Source organism: Penicillium citrinum (assembly GCF_028827155.1).
Source record: "Penicillium citrinum strain IBT 23319 chromosome Unknown utg000003l:1.0-4596430.0:1.0-4598250.0, whole genome shotgun sequence".
Classification (NCBI taxonomy): domain Eukaryota; kingdom Fungi; phylum Ascomycota; class Eurotiomycetes; order Eurotiales; family Aspergillaceae; genus Penicillium; species Penicillium citrinum.
Window position 1 is genome coordinate 3,849,418 of NW_026622688.1, and position 19,644 is coordinate 3,869,061.

Below are 19,644 nucleotides of genomic sequence, written 5' to 3' on the forward strand. Positions count from 1 at the left end.
GCGGGGAAAGCAGGGAGGGTGGGTAGAAGTAGGAGGTTGACTGTAGCAGAACGCGCCATCGCTGGTGTAACGGATGCATCTATAGACAATTGTCAATCCATTTGGTTTCCCATACTTTGCCTCGCTTGAGTTGTCAATCGTCTGATACGGGACACATTGGACTGTAGCTAGTTCCGAATGGTGAGTTGTGGATGTTGTGAATGTCACGGGATTCGGTGCACGTGACCCTTTCCTGATCGGGACGTTTCGGGAAGAGATGGGCTGGCAGCGAAGAGACAAAAACTTCAACAAGACGAGGTGGAAGATAGAGGGAATCTCAGAGAATAGATGAGCATTGTCGTCAGTTTACATAAAATTGCAATTGACCCCAAATCCAAAGAAGTGTCGAAGGAAAAGCAAAGCAAAACCCGAGGAATCGCGGTTTTCACCGACGGCAGCTCCTCGACCAATCAGCGAGAGGGTTTTACTCTCCCACTGCCCCCAGCGAGAAACTTGACCTTCGACCTCATCTCTCGACTTCTCCTTGTGCACCACGTACCCCCCTCCCCCCTCCCCTCCTCTCCTCTAATTGTTCCTTTTGTTTCCTCTCCATCGCCCGTCGATCGGAGGATTCGAATTCGTCATGCTGGCACGTTCTCTTCTGCGCGTGCCCAACCGGGCCATCGCACGCCAGTCGCTCGGCAAGTCCACGGTATGCTCTCACCAACCCGACCAACCCATTGACCTCGGCCAACAAGGGCAATCGATTCGCAATGGCCTATTTGTCTCCAAAGAGACTTCGTCACTGATTCAATTGATAGCGTGCCTCTTCCACCGCCGCCGGCGCCGAAGCCGCCAGCTCCCCCTTCTACCTCACCCTCACTGCCTCGCTCGCAACCGCCGCGGCTGCCGGCTCCGCCGCTTACCTCTATGGACAAGAGGCCTTCGCTTCGACACCCGCTGAGGAAGGGTAGGTATCAAGATACGCTGGGGGTCAGGAAGATACCATTCTCCAAACCCTCCGGCTCCTTTATCCCGAACCGAAAATTGTGTGATCGGGATCAAATATGGCATAGGAACTAATTCGCATTTCTCAATTCCAGTCTGCACCCTACTCACTACCCCTGGGTTCACCAGCGTTTCAACAAGACATTCGACCACCAGGCGTGAGTGTTTTTCCCGGCCTTACCCTATTTGGCCATCTCGCCATGGTACAAACACTAACATCTGATCTTCTTCAGTCTCCGCCGTGGTTTCCAGGTCTACCGTGAAGTCTGCGCCAGCTGCCACTCCTTGACTCGTGTCCCATGGCGCTCGTTCGTCGGTGTTATGCACACCGTCGATGAGATGAAGGCCATGGCCGAGGAGAACGAGTACGACACCGAGCCCAACGACCAGGGCGAGATCGAGAAGCGCCCCGGAAAGCTCTCCGATTATATCCCTGCTCCCTACAAGAACGACGAGGCCGCTCGTGCCGCCAACGCCGGTGCTCTGCCCCCCGATCTGAGCTTGATCGTCAAGGCTCGTCACGGTGGTTGCGACTACATTTTCAGTCTGCTGACTGGTTACCCTGACGAGGCCCCCGCTGGTGCCGCTGTCGCCGAGGGCATGAACTTCAACCCCTACTTCCCCGGTACCGGTACGTGATGTCTCGAGGCACAACTTACACTTATACGTGGCTAATCTTGATTCTAGGTATTGCCATGGGCCGTGTTCTGTTCGATGGCGTTGTTGAGTACGAGGATGGCACCCCCGCCACCACCTCCCAGATGGCCAAGGACGTTGTTGAGTTCCTTAACTGGTCTGCCGAGCCTGAGATGGATGACCGCAAGAAGATGGGTGTCAAGGCTATCGCCCTTCTGTCTGGTCTGTTCGCTATCAGCGTTTGGGTCAAGCGTTACAAGTGGGCCCCTATCAAGTCCAGAAAGATCGTGTACAGCCCCCCCAATCGGCCCCCGCCGTTAAATTTGATGGCATAACAGCCTCTATGAATTGGGAAAATGGGAGGTATCGACGAGGTTGAGCGGCCCATTGGGCATTCCCCTGTACTATTGCCCCGTTGGTCTTCTCACCGCGGAAAGATCTCTTTCGTCATTTGTTTTTTCTTTGTCTCTAGGGCCATTTGCCCTTGTTTTGTTAGAACTCCCCGGAATCACCTGTATCTGTATCCGAGATATATTCTCTTTTCTTTTGCCTTTCCGAAAACCGTGTGCTCGAGGAGTCAACTGAATTTAATTTCCTTTGTGAATGTTTAGACTCCTGGACATGAACTTTCTGACGCCGGAAGTTCAAGTTGGGCTCATCGTAGACTCCACCCATGGCTGGGATAGACATGGTCGCTACCAAGGCAGTTAGTGCCTAATAAAACTACAAAGTGTAGTGACGAGTGCTAATATCGAAGTTCTTCCACAATTCTGATTTCAGACAAGTCGTATATTTTTGAGATACCTATTGTACTAGTACTGGTAGTGATTATTTACTTCACATGTTAGATCGAACTGTTGGATAATCGATGCAGACAATCACCTGTGGCCGGCTGAACCAACCTATGGAGTGCAGCAAGGGGTATCGCTGTCATTGTCAAGGGTTCGCTCGCCATCTCCAAACACCCATTTGAAAATATAATCGTAGCTGTTCCACATGGCGGCGAAGGACAGGTTCAACAAGGATACCAACCATGGTGGACTGCGGCCATCGGGCCCCCCCAAACTGCTTGCAAAGCGTAAGAAGCATGATAATTAGGGGGACCCCATGATATCATCATGGTAAGTTTTCCGAGTTTCTGCCGAAATGTGGTGATCTGATATGGACGGAAGTCGGAAAGATATTTTTGATAAGATAGTGGCAGATTGTGTTCGGCCGCGCCCGTTATGAGAAGATTGAGGTAGCGAACAGAAGGCTGGGCGTAATTAAGATTAGGTCGCATATGCGGGTTGACGCAAGATGGCGAAGCTCTTGGGTCTTCGGTTGGTGACACAAATGCACTCGTAGTGTGGCCAGCATTGTGGCGCCAAGCACCCTCAGCTCCTTGGGAGAGGAGGGTATGCGCCTTGAACGAGGGAGTGTCAGGGTGGCTGGGTACTGGGTCTGTATATTTGTAGTCATCGGGAAAGGCATGGCAATCGACCACAATATCACGGTAACTACCACCACCACCCTCTGTAGCGATGATCTTCGCGTAGTCGGCCAGAGTGACCTCATAGACCACTCCAATGAGAGGTTTATTCCAGCAGTGAGCACTGGCATGCACCCGTCGCTCTCGTGTTTTCGTTACAAGCGGTGCCTTTTCTGAATGATACTCCTCCTCGATATCTGGCACTGCATCATATTCGCTGCCAGATTCTTGCTCTTCCAATGACTTGGGATCCCGGAACTGTGTGGTCGCAAAACAGGGCTCGGCGTATGGAACGCCTGGTAAATTGAATGTTAATCGAAGGCCTGGTACAAGGACGGCAATTTGTGAGAGTGGCTTAATCCCACGCTTGCCAAGGAATGTTTTGGCTGATAAGTTCGACCCGTACGCCAAGTAGAATACGGTATTTCCTCCCCCAGTCACCTCTGACAAGATCTCCTTTTCATCAAGGTGTTTTGCGATCTTCTCGGACAGATGTGTATCCTCATCGAGCGAGCCTTTGAGGCTGGAAGCGCGACGCCGTTGTTTGGAGGTAGTCGGGGGTTGAACAATATTGTCATCTGCGGGTTCCGTGAAACCAACATGAGGGAGGCCATGTAGCTGATTCAATGACTCCCTGGCATCAAAATGATATTGTGCAGCTGGCATTGAATCTGCATCCCCACCATCAATTCGGGGAGATATATTTCGGGTCATTGCGGCTGAAGACAAACGCAACGTCCACGGCTCTGGGGATATCAAACTTGAAGGACAGTCAATCGTGCGCCGGCTCCGGCTCCTTTATTAATCTATCAATTTTGCTTTAAGCCTAGATCGGACGAATAGGTACATGGTCCCCAACATTTAGACCACGAGGCGCCCCGGAGTTGCGATTAATAATCCCGGCGGGGCCGGCGCCGGGATGGAGAGTTGCCGATCCCCATTGGGTGAAGGTAGGAAGCTTCCAGAGCCTCCTTTACCCTGCGGGAGCTGGATTGTACACACGTAGTGGCTGGGCTGACGCGGAGTCGGAGTGAAGATGTAGCCAACTCCGCCGACTGGAAGTGGTGATCCTTGGGGTGATGATTCGGCGTGTCGTACGAGAAAAAGAAGAGGAAGAGGAGGAAGAGATGAAAGACTAGAGGGCGAGAGTGCGGAAACCACAAGAGAAAGAGCATCTTCTTCTCAGCGAGGCAGGTGCGATCGAACACCCAGGAGAGCATCATGTGATTCCCACTCAATATCTCAGCTTGGGAGACCATCAGCAGCTTTTATCATCCAATTCATCTCTCTTCTCGTTCACATAGATCAAAGATATACCCATAGTCGAGGCATCTTGAACTATGCTTAGAGACAATATTAGCTCGAAACACACTAAGCACCCATGCAATTCAGAAATTCCATTGACTATGAGCTCAGCATGAAGCGCCGCAGGATCTCTGCTGCATTTGTCGAATTGAATTCTGCAGAAGTGATTCAGTCTAAAGACCAACAGGCCAGCCTTTCCGAGGCTGGGGTGCTTACCTCGTCTCAGAATCAAAACCGCCGTTCTCCACGAATCGCTTCAAAGACAGAGGCAACACCGGAGGTCAAGCCTACATTTGACACGAAACTAAGCAAAGATAAGAACATCAATATCGAGAGCCGATGCGGGGCTTTTAATACTCTGCAAAAGGCCGATACGTCACACTTGGCTGATATCGCGTCTAACCCTCGTGACATCAAGCACGCCATACTCAATCAAAGCCAACCAAAACCAACCCAAACTGACAAGGTTGGCGGGGTGGTAAACGAAACCGACCGACAGCAGTCTATTCAGAAACCGGACTCCACACCCTACGGCAAGCCACAATGTCCAGGGCGAACCGTGACTACACACCTCATCTCAGCTACCACTGACCTCCAAGAGATTCCCCGGAAAACTAATCAATCGGCGTCCATGATCTCAAAAGGCGGAAGCAGCAGTCTGGCTCAGCTTAATGTCTCCAAGGGAGAATCGAAATCACTTATAGCCAGCACACAGGGACATCCAGAATCTTCCCGGCCAAGACGATATACTCGCAAATCACATGTGCTCCAGACAAAATCCAATGTAGATTGGAGTGAAGATATACGACCCACGGACGAAGATGAGCCTGTACTAGACGGGGCAGAAGGAAGTGGACCGTTCATCTCTTCTCCAAGCTCTGGACTTGTAAATCAACCGGAAAAGCCATCTAAACACAGACGGAAAGCCCTTAAAAGGAAGTATACCAGAAGCAAGGCCTCGCGTGTCAAAAAGCTCAAACACGAAGACAATCAATTACCACTGACTACAGTTCAATTGGGCAATTTCGTCATAGAATCCCGCCATCGCGATGCCGGAGAAACGCTGCCTCTAGTTGACCCCAACGCTATGGACAATCATGAAACTACTGATATCCCGGAGAACACTCTTCATGCCCCAGAGAAGCAGCAACTAAACAAAACTGATATAAATACCAATCATCAAACACAACCCGAAACATCTGGCTTTCAACTTGATGATCGTGACCGGGCAATGGCCGATACCCATACCAATGAGAAGATGCCTCCGCAGAATTTGCCAGGAGGTGCGCGCGGAAGAGGGAAGGAAGTTGGGAAAAAGTTGGCCAGCGCTCTCCGAGGACCAAGGAAGAGACTTAGTGTCAGCCGCGCTCGCGATGTTTCTCCTGTCTCTGTAACACAGGCATCTGCCTCTCGTAATACCCGCGGCCAGATGAGACAGGAATTGGGGATGGAACAAGCCAAAGACACCACTCGAAAGCCATTCGAGCAAAAGATCGAACTGACACCATCACAATTGGTCCCAGATACGGAAATTTCTCTCAGAAGGACCGAGGTTCTTGAAGATGCAGCTAGTACGCCTATACCCAACCAAGATCAAAAGCCTTCAAAAAGCGATAGATCAACTGAGCAAGAATCAAGCAATGATAAAGCGACTAGATATAATGAGATGCCTGGTCGTGGTTCTCCATTGACAATACCATCAGATATCATGGTTTACTCAGATCATGACGCCTCAAAAGAAGATGGGCAGCATTCTGAGTCCTTCAACCCCGAGACCAGTTCCTCATCACATATCTCAGCTGGACCAAGGATTCATACTCATGGAGCATCATTTCTCTTGGTGAACGGACAGACCCCCGAATCCCAAAGACCATTGCTTGCAGCCCAGCCTTGCTTAACATCACTACAAGGTAATACGTCGTCACCAGCCCGCCAATGGTCCATGAAGCGACGCTGTACTGTTGTTGATCATAATGGAAGTCCCCTACTCAAACCCCACGTGAACACAAGCGCTGGTTTAATTCAATCACATCCAAAATTGAATAGCTTATCGCCCGTGGTTGGAACAAGTAATTCCAGCTCTATCTACTCCGGCTCTAGTGATGACGAGGAAAGCCTGGAAGTGTTTTCTCTTGAGCATCAGCCTGTGGCACAATCACGACCAATCTGGACTAAATTCCAGCAAGACATGCTGAGGGAATACGGAATAGAAGCAGAACAGTTGTTCAAACGAAGGACGAAGTCACTTTTCCTTTCTGGGAGTGCCAAAAGCGATCTCCACGCAAAAAGCGTCGAAGACGGGCAAGAATTGGGAACTCAACCGGCAAGACCGCAAACTCCCATGAATAAAGCCACACCCAGTAAGACGAAAATGCACAGCGCCAGACAGGGAGAGTCACCAGAAAGATCCCAGCGTGCTTCACAGAGGATAGGCGACGAGTTAGGGCAATATTCGGACCAGAGGAAATACATACCGGCACTGAGCGCCCAATATGCGTCCAGGGCCGACCCAAACTCCATTTCATCATCTCTGGCCCAGAATGGCTCAGTGTGCATGGATTGGATCTCAGCTCTAAAAACGGCACAACAGACCGCACATGATCAATTGCTAGAGACAAATCAGGTAAGCGAGATCTACTCGGAGGGTGTACTAGTACATTTGCTCATGTATGACAGTCTTTGTCGATCCAGTTGGCTGCTGAGCAGGAAAGCATTCACGAGGTGTTACAGATCTACCGACAAGGATGCAACCGCATGTTACGGGATCTCCTTCGGGCACAGAAACTACGAATGGGGCTGTATCAGAAACAAATGGCATCAGTCAAAGAGCAGCACACAGAGATCTGCCAGGATCTCATTTGGGGATTGCAGGAACTGGATTGTCAGCTGCAGCAGGGATCGGAAGGCCGAGGTGTCCCGTTACCCCATATTCCCTAGGCCTTAAGCGGCTAAGCGGGTATCACAAGGGCCTAGCGCCCTGCAAGGGAGGTTATATTCATTACTCCGCAGTTGTTAACGCGCCCGCGGTGATTGGGGACTGACGCCGCTCACCGAGGATCACGTGGAATTGACTCATTCCTCCCTTTACACTTTTTTTCTTTTTCTTTTTTCTTTTTTTTTTATATATCAAAGCTGCAGCTGTATCATTCTCCTGATCTTGAATGTACTCTTTCAAGATCCGTCAATCCACTACTTTATAATTTTTTGTTCTATCTTGACACATCACCCCTCTTCCCCCAACCCATCATCCTTGTGTTTTACTGATTACCTAGCCCCGCCATGTCGGTGAGTTGACCCCTCATGAAGTCATCGGTGCTTCCTCCTGGCCACAACTGACCTTCAATGGCTTAGTTCTTCATCGAGAATCCTAATGTGGGCAACCATAGCCACCTGGAAGACTCTCGCAGTACGTAAAGCCCGATTACTCCCCAATTGACCTTTCTTAACCACCCCGCGCAGTTGTCGGCTACAACCCCCTCACTCCACCCAACCTCCTTCAGCATGAGATCGCATTGACCGATAAATCGCGCGAGACCGTCCTCAAGGCTCGTGAAGAGGCCGTTGCAGTCGTTCACGGTACCGATACGGAGAAGCAGCGTTTGATGGTCGTCATCGGACCCTGCTCTATTCACGATCCCGATATGGCTCTGGAGTACTGTGATCGCCTGCTGAAGCTGAAGGAGAAGTACGCCGATGATCTGCTTATTGTCATGCGCTCCTACCTGGAGAAGCCACGTACAACTGTCGGCTGGAAGGGCCTGATCAACGATCCCGATATCGACAATAGCTTCAAGATTAACAAGGGTCTGCGCACCTCCCGCCAGCTCTTCGTGGATTTGACAAACAAGGGAATGCCCATTGCCAGTGAGATGCTTGACACCATCTCCCCTCAGTTCTTGGCCGACTGTCTTTCCGTTGGTGCGGTCGGTGCCCGAACCACTGAGTCCCAGGTTCACCGTGAGCTGTCCTCTGGTCTGTCCTTCCCCGTCGGTTTCAAGAACGGTACCGACGGCTCTCTTGACGTTGCCGTTGACGCCATTGGCTCTGTTAAGTCTCCTCACCACTTCTTGTCTGTGACCAAGCCTGGTGTTGTCTCTATCGTGGGAACCGTGGGCAACCCTGATTGCTTCGTCATCCTGCGCGGCGGCAAGAAGGGACCTAACTACGATGCTGCCAGCATCAAGGAGGCTAAGGCCAAGCTTGAGGCCAAGGGCATGAGACCTCGCCTGATGGTTGACTGCAGCCACGGTAACTCGGAAAAGAACCACAAGAACCAGCCAAAGGTTGCCGCTGTGCTTGCCGAGCAAATCTCCGCTGGCGAGTCCGCTATTATGGGTGTCATGATTGAGAGCAACATCAACGAGGGTAAGCATCAGGTTGTTTCAGCATGTATTAAGAAATCGTACTGACTTTTTATCTCCAGGTAACCAGAAGGTTCCTCCCGAGGGCAAGGCTGGCCTCAAGTACGGTGTCAGTATCACAGATGCCTGCATTGGCTGGGAAGATACTGAGTCGACGCTCGAGACATTGGCCCAAGCAGTACGCGCACGGAGACAGAAATTGAATGGCACCAACTAAGTCACGTCCATTATGATTCTGTCTTCTAGCTTCTAGTCTTTTCATGAAACAGAGATGTAATTATGGGGCATTTTTAAGCGTTGCCTTGGGGCTTGAAAAAGTTTTCCTTCTTCCTTGTCGAAATATCAATTTATCTTTCAGTATTGGTTGACTGATTCTGTCGACCATCTACGTCGTTATTTATCTCTGGTCTATTCGTATCAATTTAGGGAATCGTAGAAGTTCATTCCAAAGTAGTATATATACTCATACAAATGTAGCAGACAGATGCTTATATGCAAGTAATTAACCGTGCCACCCTCATAGAAAACGGCATATTTGTTATTTTGGAGAAACAACAAAGATGCCATTAAGATAGATCAGAATCATCCCTCCATCGACCCTTTCTTGTTCCAAGCTCGGGGATCTTGAAATCCACGATACAAGCGGCAAATGACGGACGACGAAGAGATGAATTCTCGGTTTGCGTTGTCGTTGGGAGAGTATAGTCCTGCAATGCCATGCCTGGCACGAAACGATTCGCCCCGTATCTACCAACAAAGCCCAAATCATCAGATAATTGTGCACGCTTTCGTTTGCGAGATGAATCAAGACAAGGGGCCTTGTATTCATGGACCTCACTCAACCGAGTAGATTGAATACTCCCATCCGCTCGCACCGTGGCTAACTTGCAATTAAAGATACTCTTTGTCTCTTGGGATGGAGATGTAAAAGTATCAATATCCAGTACTGTTGATTTCCCATGAGCCCCGAAAGCCCACACACGCGCACCCCCGTCACTAGATTGAAGTGCCAATTCAACAACATGCTCAACCTTCCCGATTTCCTTTCCGTAGATCTTGAACGGCCACATCATTGCCGTAGGACGATATCCCACACTCAAGAGGAATTCCCAATCTCCATTCTGATTTTGGACCAGGCTCTCGCGCCGTTTACGGCATCGCTCTGGGTCAACAAACCAATCTCGTGCTAGATCACTGTCTCCCATAACACCATCTCCCTGAAGCTCACGCTCTTTTCGAATAACATTGAACACATCCAAAGGTACCGAGTATAATACAATGCGGTCTTTATAAGCGGCTACCACGCGGAGACCCCATTTCAAGTCAGAGCCTACCGCGAAGACAGTTGGCATACGAGCTTCATTTGACTGATCCGCCATATCCTCAATGAATGGCGGGACACAGACAAAAGCCCGTGTGAGGCTTGTTGGCCCGCCAATTGGTGCGTCGGATCCGATGCAAAGAAAGCCGGTTCGAGGATCGACGAAAATCATATGGAAACCATCGTTGATGGGGACTGCACGATAGTGGTGGCAGTGCGTAGCCCTAACAAGGCTGAGGGGGGAAGTATTAGTCGGGCCTCTGTGGCCGGATGATCGAGCGTCCGCAACTAAATGGAATTGGCATTTCTTGGGATGGTCGGGATATGGCGATTGGCGACATGCGCACTCATGGACTCCGGGTCCGGCCAGAGAGGATATGATGCGCATTTCTGCGGGAGATTCGGAAAGACTGGGGAGGAAATGGAGGACTTCGGATGGTTGAGACATGGGGAAATGTCTTCGTTGATCTTGTTGTGTTTTATCGTCAATCCAGTGGATTTCTATGCCTCCAGCACAGCCAAATGCGACGCAACGGCGGCCGGGGTAGAGGGCGATTGTTCGAGGAGGATGGTCCTCGGAGCAGATATTATAATAGTAATGGGGTGAGCTGTGGTTTTTCTTCGGCATCTGTCGTTGGTGCTGGTTCTCTGAGCTGAGTGTGGACATATCCAGGTCACAGACCATTCCAGTACGGCTTTTCAATAATGCTGCGATGATGACTCGAGATCTGCTAGTAGTATCTATGACCGCTGATACGACTTCAAAGATACACTCGATAGTGGCGATTGGGATGATGTCTGATTCGATTGGATTGGAACACTTCGGGGACTTGAGATCGTCTTTTCAGCAATTGGAAGACATGAATCCTGCAGCCGGTTGTAACTAAAACATAATTACCGCAAACACTAGTGCTAAATGTCGATGTTGTTGAGTGTGAGATCTTTTCTCGAGAAGTAGAGAGAGCTCGACGGGTCTTGATAGATGGTGAAGGCTGTGACAATGCAGAGAAGTCAATGAGCTGCGTAGTCAGAAATCCCGACTCTTCGATATTTGCTTTCCTCCCCGCAAGAAGACACTCCGTTGCAAAGCGTCTGCTCATTCTCCAAGCTTCGCTCTCTTCAATCAATGTTGAGTTGCGGCCTCGCTGAGCTTCAACATCTTGCTGATACGCATCCCACCATCCAGCTCGTTTTAGCATCTTCTCCAGCAATTCGGGATTCATGCCCACGCGCATCCATTGCGAGCAGGTACGTCGAGCATTATCGAAATCTCGAGGAGTGAGTAAGGAGTATATTTGAAGCAAAATCTCCGGTGGTGTATTGTTTGCAGGCGATAGCGAACGGCTACCTGTAGTATTCAGATCAATATCGCGGTTGAGAACTTTGACTGGGAGATCTGGTTCGTGGATATCGGGAGTGATTGAATTCGCAGTTATTCTCGAGTGAGTTCGTTTTGAGCGTCCTGACTTAATCTTTGGATATTTTCCGACTTGAAGACCGTGAATTCCGGGTAAATGCGTGCGAAAGCCTTCATTGTGAGTAGTTAGGGACGGCATAGTAGCCATGTCGTAGCCCTAATTATTCACCACTTCACCACCAATTGCCAAGTCTTTGACCACAAAGTTGCTTGTGAAGTCCAAAATAATCCCAGATAAAAGAATTCGATATCTAGGTCTAATCTCAAAAGCAACCTTCCGAAAACTAAACCAAACCAAATCCCCACCCCCAAAAAGGTGAGAATGGTGAGATATTCGATTCCCAATGCGTCCAGAGATGATCGGCCGGCAATGTGAGATGAGCCTAAAATGAAGTGACGGTAGAAGGCTCCACTCAGCACTGGCTGTGGAGAAGATTCAACGACGCATCAAGCAATTTTATTTGCTAGCGATGTATGAAATTGTAAAAAAAAAAAAGGCGGATCTAATCTGACAGTCACGAATCTTGGCTTTAAGTTGCTCGTGGTAGTATTTCCTCAAAAGAATAAGAGAGATCGGGACCTGAGGACAAAAAAATATGTGGGAATCAAAGTCGTAGTAAGTCGTGATGTTTATGGTCCGGTCCACCTTTGAATGAAATGGTATCACCGAATGCGAAAGCGGTAGATATGATATTTAGGATAACAAGAGTTCAAGTTTCTCCGACAACCTCAGCTGCAGTGTATGAATTTGAGGAATCTGATAGATAGAAGGAGCGTCGAGGGGAACGAGGCAAGGGTCTTCTCTTTTACTGCAGGAGAGAGATGACTACTTTTTCACCTGAAAATATACATAAACTTTTTTTTTTGCCATCAAAGGGTCCTGCCGTCGGTCTTGAGACAATGAACCACATTAAATGGTGGGAGTCCGAACCAGGTGGATCGAATTGTTATTTGAAAAAGGGTTGCCATCAGGTCCATTCGCGGTGATAACTTCATTTTGAACCACGAGTGCCAATGCGGGCTTACTGTATTCACGACAGAGAAAAAAGTAGAGTGGAGAAGGAAGAACAAGGCAAACGGACTTGAATAGGCCAATGCGTGCGAAAAAAAAAAGAGGAGCATCGGCTCGAGCAGAATTTAGTTCTGTAACTCTCGCTTATCGTATGGTCTGGGACATTCCATTGAAGGAGGTGGTGGAGAGAAGTGGAGGAGAGAGAGAGAGAGAGAGAGAGAAAAGAAGCAAAAGTGGGAAATGAAAAGAATGCGACGATGCCGGAAACGGTAACGAGGGCGGGTTTTCATGCAACTGTGCAATCCAAACTGAACACTCTTTTTCATTGACTTGGAACACATTTGATACATTCAATGAGATCAATAGATCAATAGGCTAGTACTCAAATCATAATAATCACAATAACAACAGACAAAGCCCCTTGAGTATCGATATATTATGATGGGCGCTGCAAGGCCCCTGTGGAATGTTGACATTTCGATCCCATGCGGGCCATGTGGAGAGGAGAGGGCCCCCCCCCTTGGGATTCCAGAAACCACCCAACGAACTCGAAGGAATGCTGGATCTTCTACACCGCTGATACTCGAAAGTTGTTTCGAGAATAGCCTCATATTTGGTCGAACTAGTGAGCGTTCTCTGGAAATCAATTCCAGGTTTCATGTAGTGCCTATTAGTAGTAGTTATACACCGATATAACCCCTGATATTTTCGGGTCCGCCGAAAGCGGGAGACTACTACTGTATCTTGAGATTGCTTCACAATACCTAGATAGAAGGGTTCCTTTGGAAAATCATGAAGTTGATCAAGTATACTCTTAACCATCACGGTCATCTCCATGGATGGAGGATGGCCGTCGGGATGGATCCTTACGTGGAACAGCCGACACATTCCAGCCCTAACATGATCCCATGGCCTGCTATTACCGTGTACACCAAAGTACAGTATTATGATGTATGTGTTGATCCATCAGCAAGTCATTCGTATGGCCCCAACTAGTACAAATCAAGGCAATGCGCATATTCTCATAGAACGCCGGGGCAAGATTGATCAGATCATATGGATAAAGTCAGCTGGGAATGAAGTTTCACAGCCTCGGCTTTGCCACTGCCACGTTTGCCACGGGAAAGCTGAAACGAAAGGAAGAATGTGCTCGTGTATAACCGAAGAGGTCAATGTGCCAAATATCCCACCTGCCAGGCAGCACTGGCAGGTGCTATGAACAATCTAGAATTTAGATGGAATGCTCATACGTGTCAAGGTCATTGATATTGGATTGTACGTAGTTAACTCTACTTGATAGTGGGTATGTAGTGAAAGGAAAAAACAGCGCATAGTGTAAAGCTGAAATAGCAGCAGAGTCCGAAATTCAACATGCGAGTGTCAGATTAGCACCGAATAAATAGTTCTGTAGTAAGGAACGATAGGGCTGTCGCCCCATGATGAAGAACATTATGCACCGAGAGATAACAGATAAGATGAATGACATGACTGGATGGTATCTAAGTGCTGTCGAGCGAGGGATGGATGTTCTTTGGTACAAGATAAAAAACAGGCATGAGTGGTATCAAGGTCATATATCATCATGAATGATTAGAATAAGGAGTGAAGAAAAAAGAGGGGAAAGAGGAGGCATTTCGGTAACATTATCTTCCACGGAAGAAAGCCGACAAGTCTCAGGGATTAATATCATTCTGGGTCTGGTGTGCCTCGAACAGCGGCGCTCCGTTGCCCTGGGCAGGGTTCCGTCCCGGGAGCCAGGCACCGTGAAGTGGCACAATAAGACTTGGGTTGACGTATTTCTTCAATCGCAATTCAAGCTCACGCCCGCCTATTCGGATAGGCAGTGCATCACGGTCTAAGCCTGATGGCGGTGAGAATGTTGTCGATGGCGAGGGAGAAACATCTCCGCCGCCAGGCAGATTGCGATCGATGCTCTTCAACGCAATAAATTTCATAAGAGGCTCATAATTCCGACCGAACCAGTAGCTGAACCAAACCGTAAAGCCCAAGAGAGGGAGAAGCAGCAGAGGGCGAGTGATATCCTTACGCAGTGCCAATACACCGATCATGGCAAGTTGGTAAACTACCAATCCCACAAAGACTCGATTGCAGATCATTGGCCATGCACGGCCTGTGGAGTGTTGCTGATGGTCCATGGCGTAGAGAAGCTGGTACTTATAGATGAACTGACCGATGAAGAAATAGACCAGACCAAACAGACATATCAGCCACGAAGCAGGGAACACACTATAAACCACACAGATGATCAAGATCAAGATAGTTTGCGGAATTGAGAACCCATAACTGAATTGTGGCGGTGTTGACAATTCTGCGAACTCTCGGGGTGTTCGAGCTCGAAGGAAGTTCAGTGGATACAAAGCAACACTGCCGAATTCGAGGAGACGGAACGGAAATAGTCCAAGTCCTTGTAGAATCAAGAGATTGATGTAGAATGGTGCCAAACCTTCCAGAGAATTGGCAAGAGCCAATGCAATCATTGTGGTGTCCTTGAAAGCATCTCGTACGTTTTCCCAGAAGCTATAAAAACCACTAGCAGCACCGAATACCGTGAAGATGAGGAACATGTTGAAGAAAGTAAAGAAGAAGTTCTTCGAGATTAGAGATAGCTCAACATCCCCTCGCGACATCATTCCTTGTTGATGAGAGAGCCCTGTAATGCAATTAGTATTCATTGCCCTCATAGTTTTTGTTTCCCCCAAGCACCAATAGATACTCACATTCGTATACATAGGGAACAGCAACAGTCAACAGAGAGAACGACAGAGTCGGCAAACCTGTCTGGACAAGGGATTGCAAAAGAGGATGCTCGGACAAAAATTCCGCAAGTTGCGGAATTACTTTGTGGAGAGTATCTAGCTCCAGTAAACCCGCAATCGGAAGCAAGAGGAATGACCAGAAAATTGTGAGAAATCCGATGAGAAGGGTAATGAGCCACGACTGACACATGCGGCGCGCGCGCGAGAGGTAAGTATTCTTCCAGACAACATCAGCCGGAGCTGGGGCGAGTCGTGCAAACATTTGCATCGGATGAGGATCAAGGATTGTCTGGACAAGCATCTGAGAAGCTGCAATAGATTCCATTGTCACAAAGGCGATCTCAGTCGGAACGTAATCTTTCTCCCTGGCAGTTTCGATTTGCTCGTCGGTTTTTCGTAATTGTTCTTCATAGTAATCGATTGCATCAATCGACCGGTATCGCAGTTTCAGTGGACCATACCAAACACGAACTCTGGGGCGTTCATTACGATACGCCGAGATGTGTTCGCGCTCATTGCTGGGTAGCAATGAAGATTGCTCGTGGTCTTCTTCTAGGGGCAGACTCGCATGAGTGGCGTATGGCGGCTGGCGCGTAAGAGGAAGCGTGCTGTCATCGACTCGTGGGCGCTTGTATCCCATATGTTGCGTCCAGGCGCGCTCTAACCCTCTGACGATCTCCATTCTTTTATCAATGAGATCGTCTAATTCCCGCCATTTTCGGCACAGTGTAACAGCTTCCACTCTCCCAACTTTCAACCCCTCGACAAACTCCTTGATGCTATTTTCCGACGCCATATCACGCGGGATACCCGAAAGGCGAATGGTCCGATCAGTTGTGCTGGTTTGGTTGCCGAGATAAGTTTGCCGAGTTTCAATGATTTTGTTCGTTTCCTGAAGCAAGAAGTATACCGCCATGCCACTGAAGATGTAGGTGAATATGACATAGATCCAAAGATATGTCCAGTCTGTCTTTTGCTTGTCGTTGTCCTTCATGAATTCTCCTACGACGCTGGTGGTATCATTGCCGGGGGGGATTGACATTGTCCCAACCAGGCACTCCATTCTTCCCGATATACTTGTAATGTATGGGCAGGATTATGGCAACTGCGAAGACGAAGACGGCGAGCAGGAAGCGAAGAGCAAATTTGAAGAAAGATAGAAACTAAGCATCGATTCGCATTAGCACAAAATCCCCAACCAATGTAGTGCTTCGAATAGGTAGATCAACTCACGACATATGCATCCATCCCCGCTGAGTATAGCACTTCTTCGTCTGTGATGCGATATAATACTGGGATCCATCCAAAAAAGCTGTCTGGTAGTTCCGGTAGATGCGAAGCAGCTCCTCGTTGCCGTCTGCGTGCTGCATATAGCCCGTTCCATTTAGGACGAAGCACCTAAAGTCGACCGTTATTTAGAGGGAGATCGATACGCTACGAGATTTCAACCACATACACAGAATGTTATGAAGGCTCCTAGACCAAGCGCAGAACTGATCACAAACTGCGTATACAGGTCGCGCTGCTCATGGGTCTGATCTCCCCATCTTCTTTCCCCATGGCCATTGCTCGGCCCATCCTTAGCAACAGTCAGCAGCGCATCAGCTGCTGACACCGATAAAGACATCGTTGTCTTCGCGAGTCTTTCGTGTTTTCAATCTGCAAGACATGTGAGGATGAGAGAACCTCCGAAAGCTCCTTTGTTTTGTTCGATGACGATTTGCTGAGTCATCCACACCTGATCTGCAGGTAAATTATCATTGGTCAGATTATATACCTGTGGGGCTATTCGTTGTATACAAACTCGGTGAGTCCACATACTGTGGTAAATACTAAGTACAGTAAGAAGTACAATATGACAATATCCAACTTCACTCCTCAGATCAACATTTGCTGAGATCTCCAACAATCTAGACACTCTCATGTCTGAAAAAGCTGAATCCATTAGGAATGACCTGTGGCACTCCGCCCCAAAGTGGCGTGCATGATGAGCTCATGAACTAAGTAAGGAACCGCCACAGAGGTGTCTAGTTCGTAGATTCGATCCCCTCGTAATTTTCATACGCCAAGTCATATAATCATACATCTTAACTTTCCAAATTTTGGCCTCTTTGTCGCCTTCAGATTGTTATAGCCAAATGTTGCCTTCGTAGACCTAGCCGAAATTCGAGCTTAGTCAAATCAGCACACGGATTAATACTATGTAAGAAAGCATGTGCTAGTATTAAAAATTACGCACGAACCGAAGAACTATCAAGACGCCACGGAGTCATGACTCACGCATTATTAAGAAGCGGCCGATACGATCCCGTACTGACCGTTCCAGAGGATATATTCGATATACACTATATATCAGGACGAGATCGACCTGAGCTTGTACTTATGGAAATTCCAGACAATCTAAGTTATGCAAAATCAAAACAGATTTGACTCTACGGGACGGACCGAATAATCAAATGACACATTGAATTATCAGTCACACCTCTTTAGCTATGTCGGCTATCATAGTTCCAGACGAGCACAATCAACAGCTACAAGCACTCGGCGATGATATTGTACGCAATCGCTCAAGGGACGAAGAGATGATTTTGGGGTGCGATAGTGGCGAGGTAAGAGTGACTTTGGGGCTATCACAATCTCCATCATAACAAGTGGTAACTAGTTGATGCTCAATCTAGACTCTCGAAATTCTCCTCGAACGCCTCGATGCGTGGAAGCACGTATGTGAATATCTCTGTTCTTATATCTCTGCAACTGCGAGAGCGCAAAGATCCCAGTCAAGAGAATATGATAATATTCTGAAGGTAGGTATATCTTCACAATCAACAAACCTTTTTTTTATTTTGGAAAATATATGGAACTAATTGCCTGAGCATTAGAACGTGAACTATCCACTTAAGGAGGGCCTCCATTTCCAAGCAAGCAAAGATGGAGTGGCTGGTCTTTTTGAAACTATATACTTCAACACGAAGGTATATCGCAAAATTTATAGCTCCATGAATGCTATCTTAAACTAACTATATTCCCAAGGAATTCGTGAAAGCGTATGCTGCGGCCGAGGAAAATTTGAACGCGAGCGTCTTGCCTATACTACGGCATCTCCTTAAAGAAATCAAATCAAAGGCAAAACAACTGAAAGTTGACAAATCCAAGGGCCAAAATTTAGTCAAGAAAGCATCGTTCGCAACGCAGCAACATATCAATTTTCTGGTTAAAACCACCCAGTCCTATGATGCTAGCACTGGTAAAAAGATCGAGCAGTCCTACGATCCCTACCTAGTCCGCCGGGGCGTCGACAGCCGATTAGTCGATCAAGCAATGAAAGAAAAAGTCGATAGACAGGAAAACCAAGAGATCCAGGAATCTTTTCTGTGGTTCGAAATGCATATTTTACAATCGGTGCAGTCTGTTTTAGCTAAACTATTCCAATTTATGGAGAGCCAATTCGATCATCAGCATGCAATGTATGGCGATATTTTGGGTACAGCACAGCTTATACACCCGGATTTGGAATGGCTCAGTTTCGTGGAACGAAAGAATGCAGCACTACTGAATCCTGAAGCTCTTCGGAGATCGTCGGTTTATTCAACATTTCCGAATATGGATCATCGAGCAACGAAACCAATCATGGAAGGTGATTTAGGATACCAGTCCCGTGGTATACCGAAACATGGCCATTGTGTGGTTACGCGAGCAGGTTACTTGCATTATTTTGATTCTCAAGATGAGCCCCATCAGCAATCGATCCCAGAGATATCCTTATACTTAGCAGATTGCTCCGTCAATCCTGTGGATAATGCCAACTTCAGTGTCCAAGGCGTGAATGTCTCCAAGAGGAATTTCGTGAATCCTTTCCATACCACCACTCAGCACATTTTCAGAGCTCAAAGTTTTGACGAGGCCGAAAAGTGGATTTCTGCTATCGATACAGCGATCAGAGAGCTGCCCTCATCTTTATCGTCTTTGTGCGAGCCAGCCGGGATAGCGGCGACATGATTTAAATGACAGGGGAAATTTCCTCGAAGGTTTTTTCACTTCAAACTGTTGTCGCATGGGCTGATGGAACATATATTCCTTTCCAGATACAGAAATAAGTTGTACAAAGGTTTGTATAACTTACAGTAGAGAGTACGACCTAATATATAGATTCTTATGGTTCCTACCTACGTTTAAAGCCCTGTAAAATATGCGGGCGAAGTAAATAAATGTTAATGCGGGCTGCTCAGGGCGAGGAGTAGACCAGCCCGGTTGAGTTCGGAAAGTCGATCGTTTTTAGGGCAGCGTGTACCCTTAACATGGAGTATTATTACGTAGAATACGTCACGATGCTTATGATACAGTTATTTCGAGAGATACG

At 48.0% G+C, this 19,644-nt stretch overlaps 7 protein-coding genes across 7 annotated transcripts; 4 read left to right on the top strand and 3 right to left on the bottom strand.

Moving 5' to 3' along the window:
- Positions 1-567: 567 nt before the first annotated feature.
- On the top strand, positions 568-1,958 carry N7469_004678 (ubiquinol--cytochrome-c reductase catalytic subunit CYT1; the record flags this gene model as incomplete). Its single annotated transcript, XM_056643598.1, has 5 exons — positions 568-691; positions 801-949; positions 1,083-1,145; positions 1,221-1,618; positions 1,675-1,958. Exons 1-5 carry the CDS (start codon positions 623-625, stop codon positions 1,956-1,958), a joined length of 963 nt encoding a protein of 320 aa, XP_056503010.1. The 5' UTR covers positions 568-622.
- Positions 1,959-2,638: 680 nt separating this feature from the next.
- Positions 2,639-3,808, bottom strand: N7469_004679 (uncharacterized protein; the record flags this gene model as incomplete). The annotated part of the gene is made up of 1 exon (XM_056643599.1): positions 2,639-3,808. One exon carries the CDS (start codon positions 3,806-3,808, stop codon positions 2,639-2,641), a length of 1,170 nt encoding a protein of 389 aa, XP_056503011.1.
- Positions 3,809-4,475: 667 nt separating this feature from the next.
- Positions 4,476-7,336, top strand: N7469_004680 (uncharacterized protein; the record flags this gene model as incomplete). Its single annotated transcript, XM_056643600.1, has 2 exons — positions 4,476-7,022; positions 7,076-7,336. The coding sequence occupies 2 exons, from the start codon at positions 4,476-4,478 to the stop codon at positions 7,334-7,336; spliced, it is 2,808 nt and encodes a 935-aa protein (XP_056503012.1).
- Positions 7,337-7,678: 342 nt separating this feature from the next.
- N7469_004681 (3-deoxy-7-phosphoheptulonate synthase) lies at positions 7,679-8,977 on the top strand (the record flags this gene model as incomplete). The annotated part of the gene is made up of 4 exons (XM_056643601.1): positions 7,679-7,684; positions 7,751-7,805; positions 7,859-8,764; positions 8,823-8,977. 4 exons carry the CDS (start codon positions 7,679-7,681, stop codon positions 8,975-8,977), a joined length of 1,122 nt encoding a protein of 373 aa, XP_056503013.1.
- Positions 8,978-9,326: 349 nt separating this feature from the next.
- Positions 9,327-11,646, bottom strand: N7469_004682 (F-box protein; the record flags this gene model as incomplete). The annotated part of the gene is made up of 2 exons (XM_056643602.1): positions 9,327-10,879; positions 10,980-11,646. The coding sequence occupies 2 exons, from the start codon at positions 11,644-11,646 to the stop codon at positions 9,327-9,329; spliced, it is 2,220 nt and encodes a 739-aa protein (XP_056503014.1).
- A 2,537-nt stretch (positions 11,647-14,183) lies between these two features.
- On the bottom strand, positions 14,184-16,914 carry N7469_004683 (putative DUF221 domain protein; the record flags this gene model as incomplete). The annotated part of the gene is made up of 5 exons (XM_056643603.1): positions 14,184-15,181; positions 15,249-16,289; positions 16,339-16,450; positions 16,521-16,685; positions 16,744-16,914. 5 exons carry the CDS (start codon positions 16,912-16,914, stop codon positions 14,184-14,186), a joined length of 2,487 nt encoding a protein of 828 aa, XP_056503015.1.
- An 865-nt stretch (positions 16,915-17,779) lies between these two features.
- Positions 17,780-19,283, top strand: N7469_004684 (uncharacterized protein; the record flags this gene model as incomplete). Its single annotated transcript, XM_056643604.1, has 4 exons — positions 17,780-17,896; positions 17,966-18,091; positions 18,167-18,259; positions 18,318-19,283. 4 exons carry the CDS (start codon positions 17,780-17,782, stop codon positions 19,281-19,283), a joined length of 1,302 nt encoding a protein of 433 aa, XP_056503016.1.
- Between the last annotated feature and the right edge of the window lie 361 nt (positions 19,284-19,644).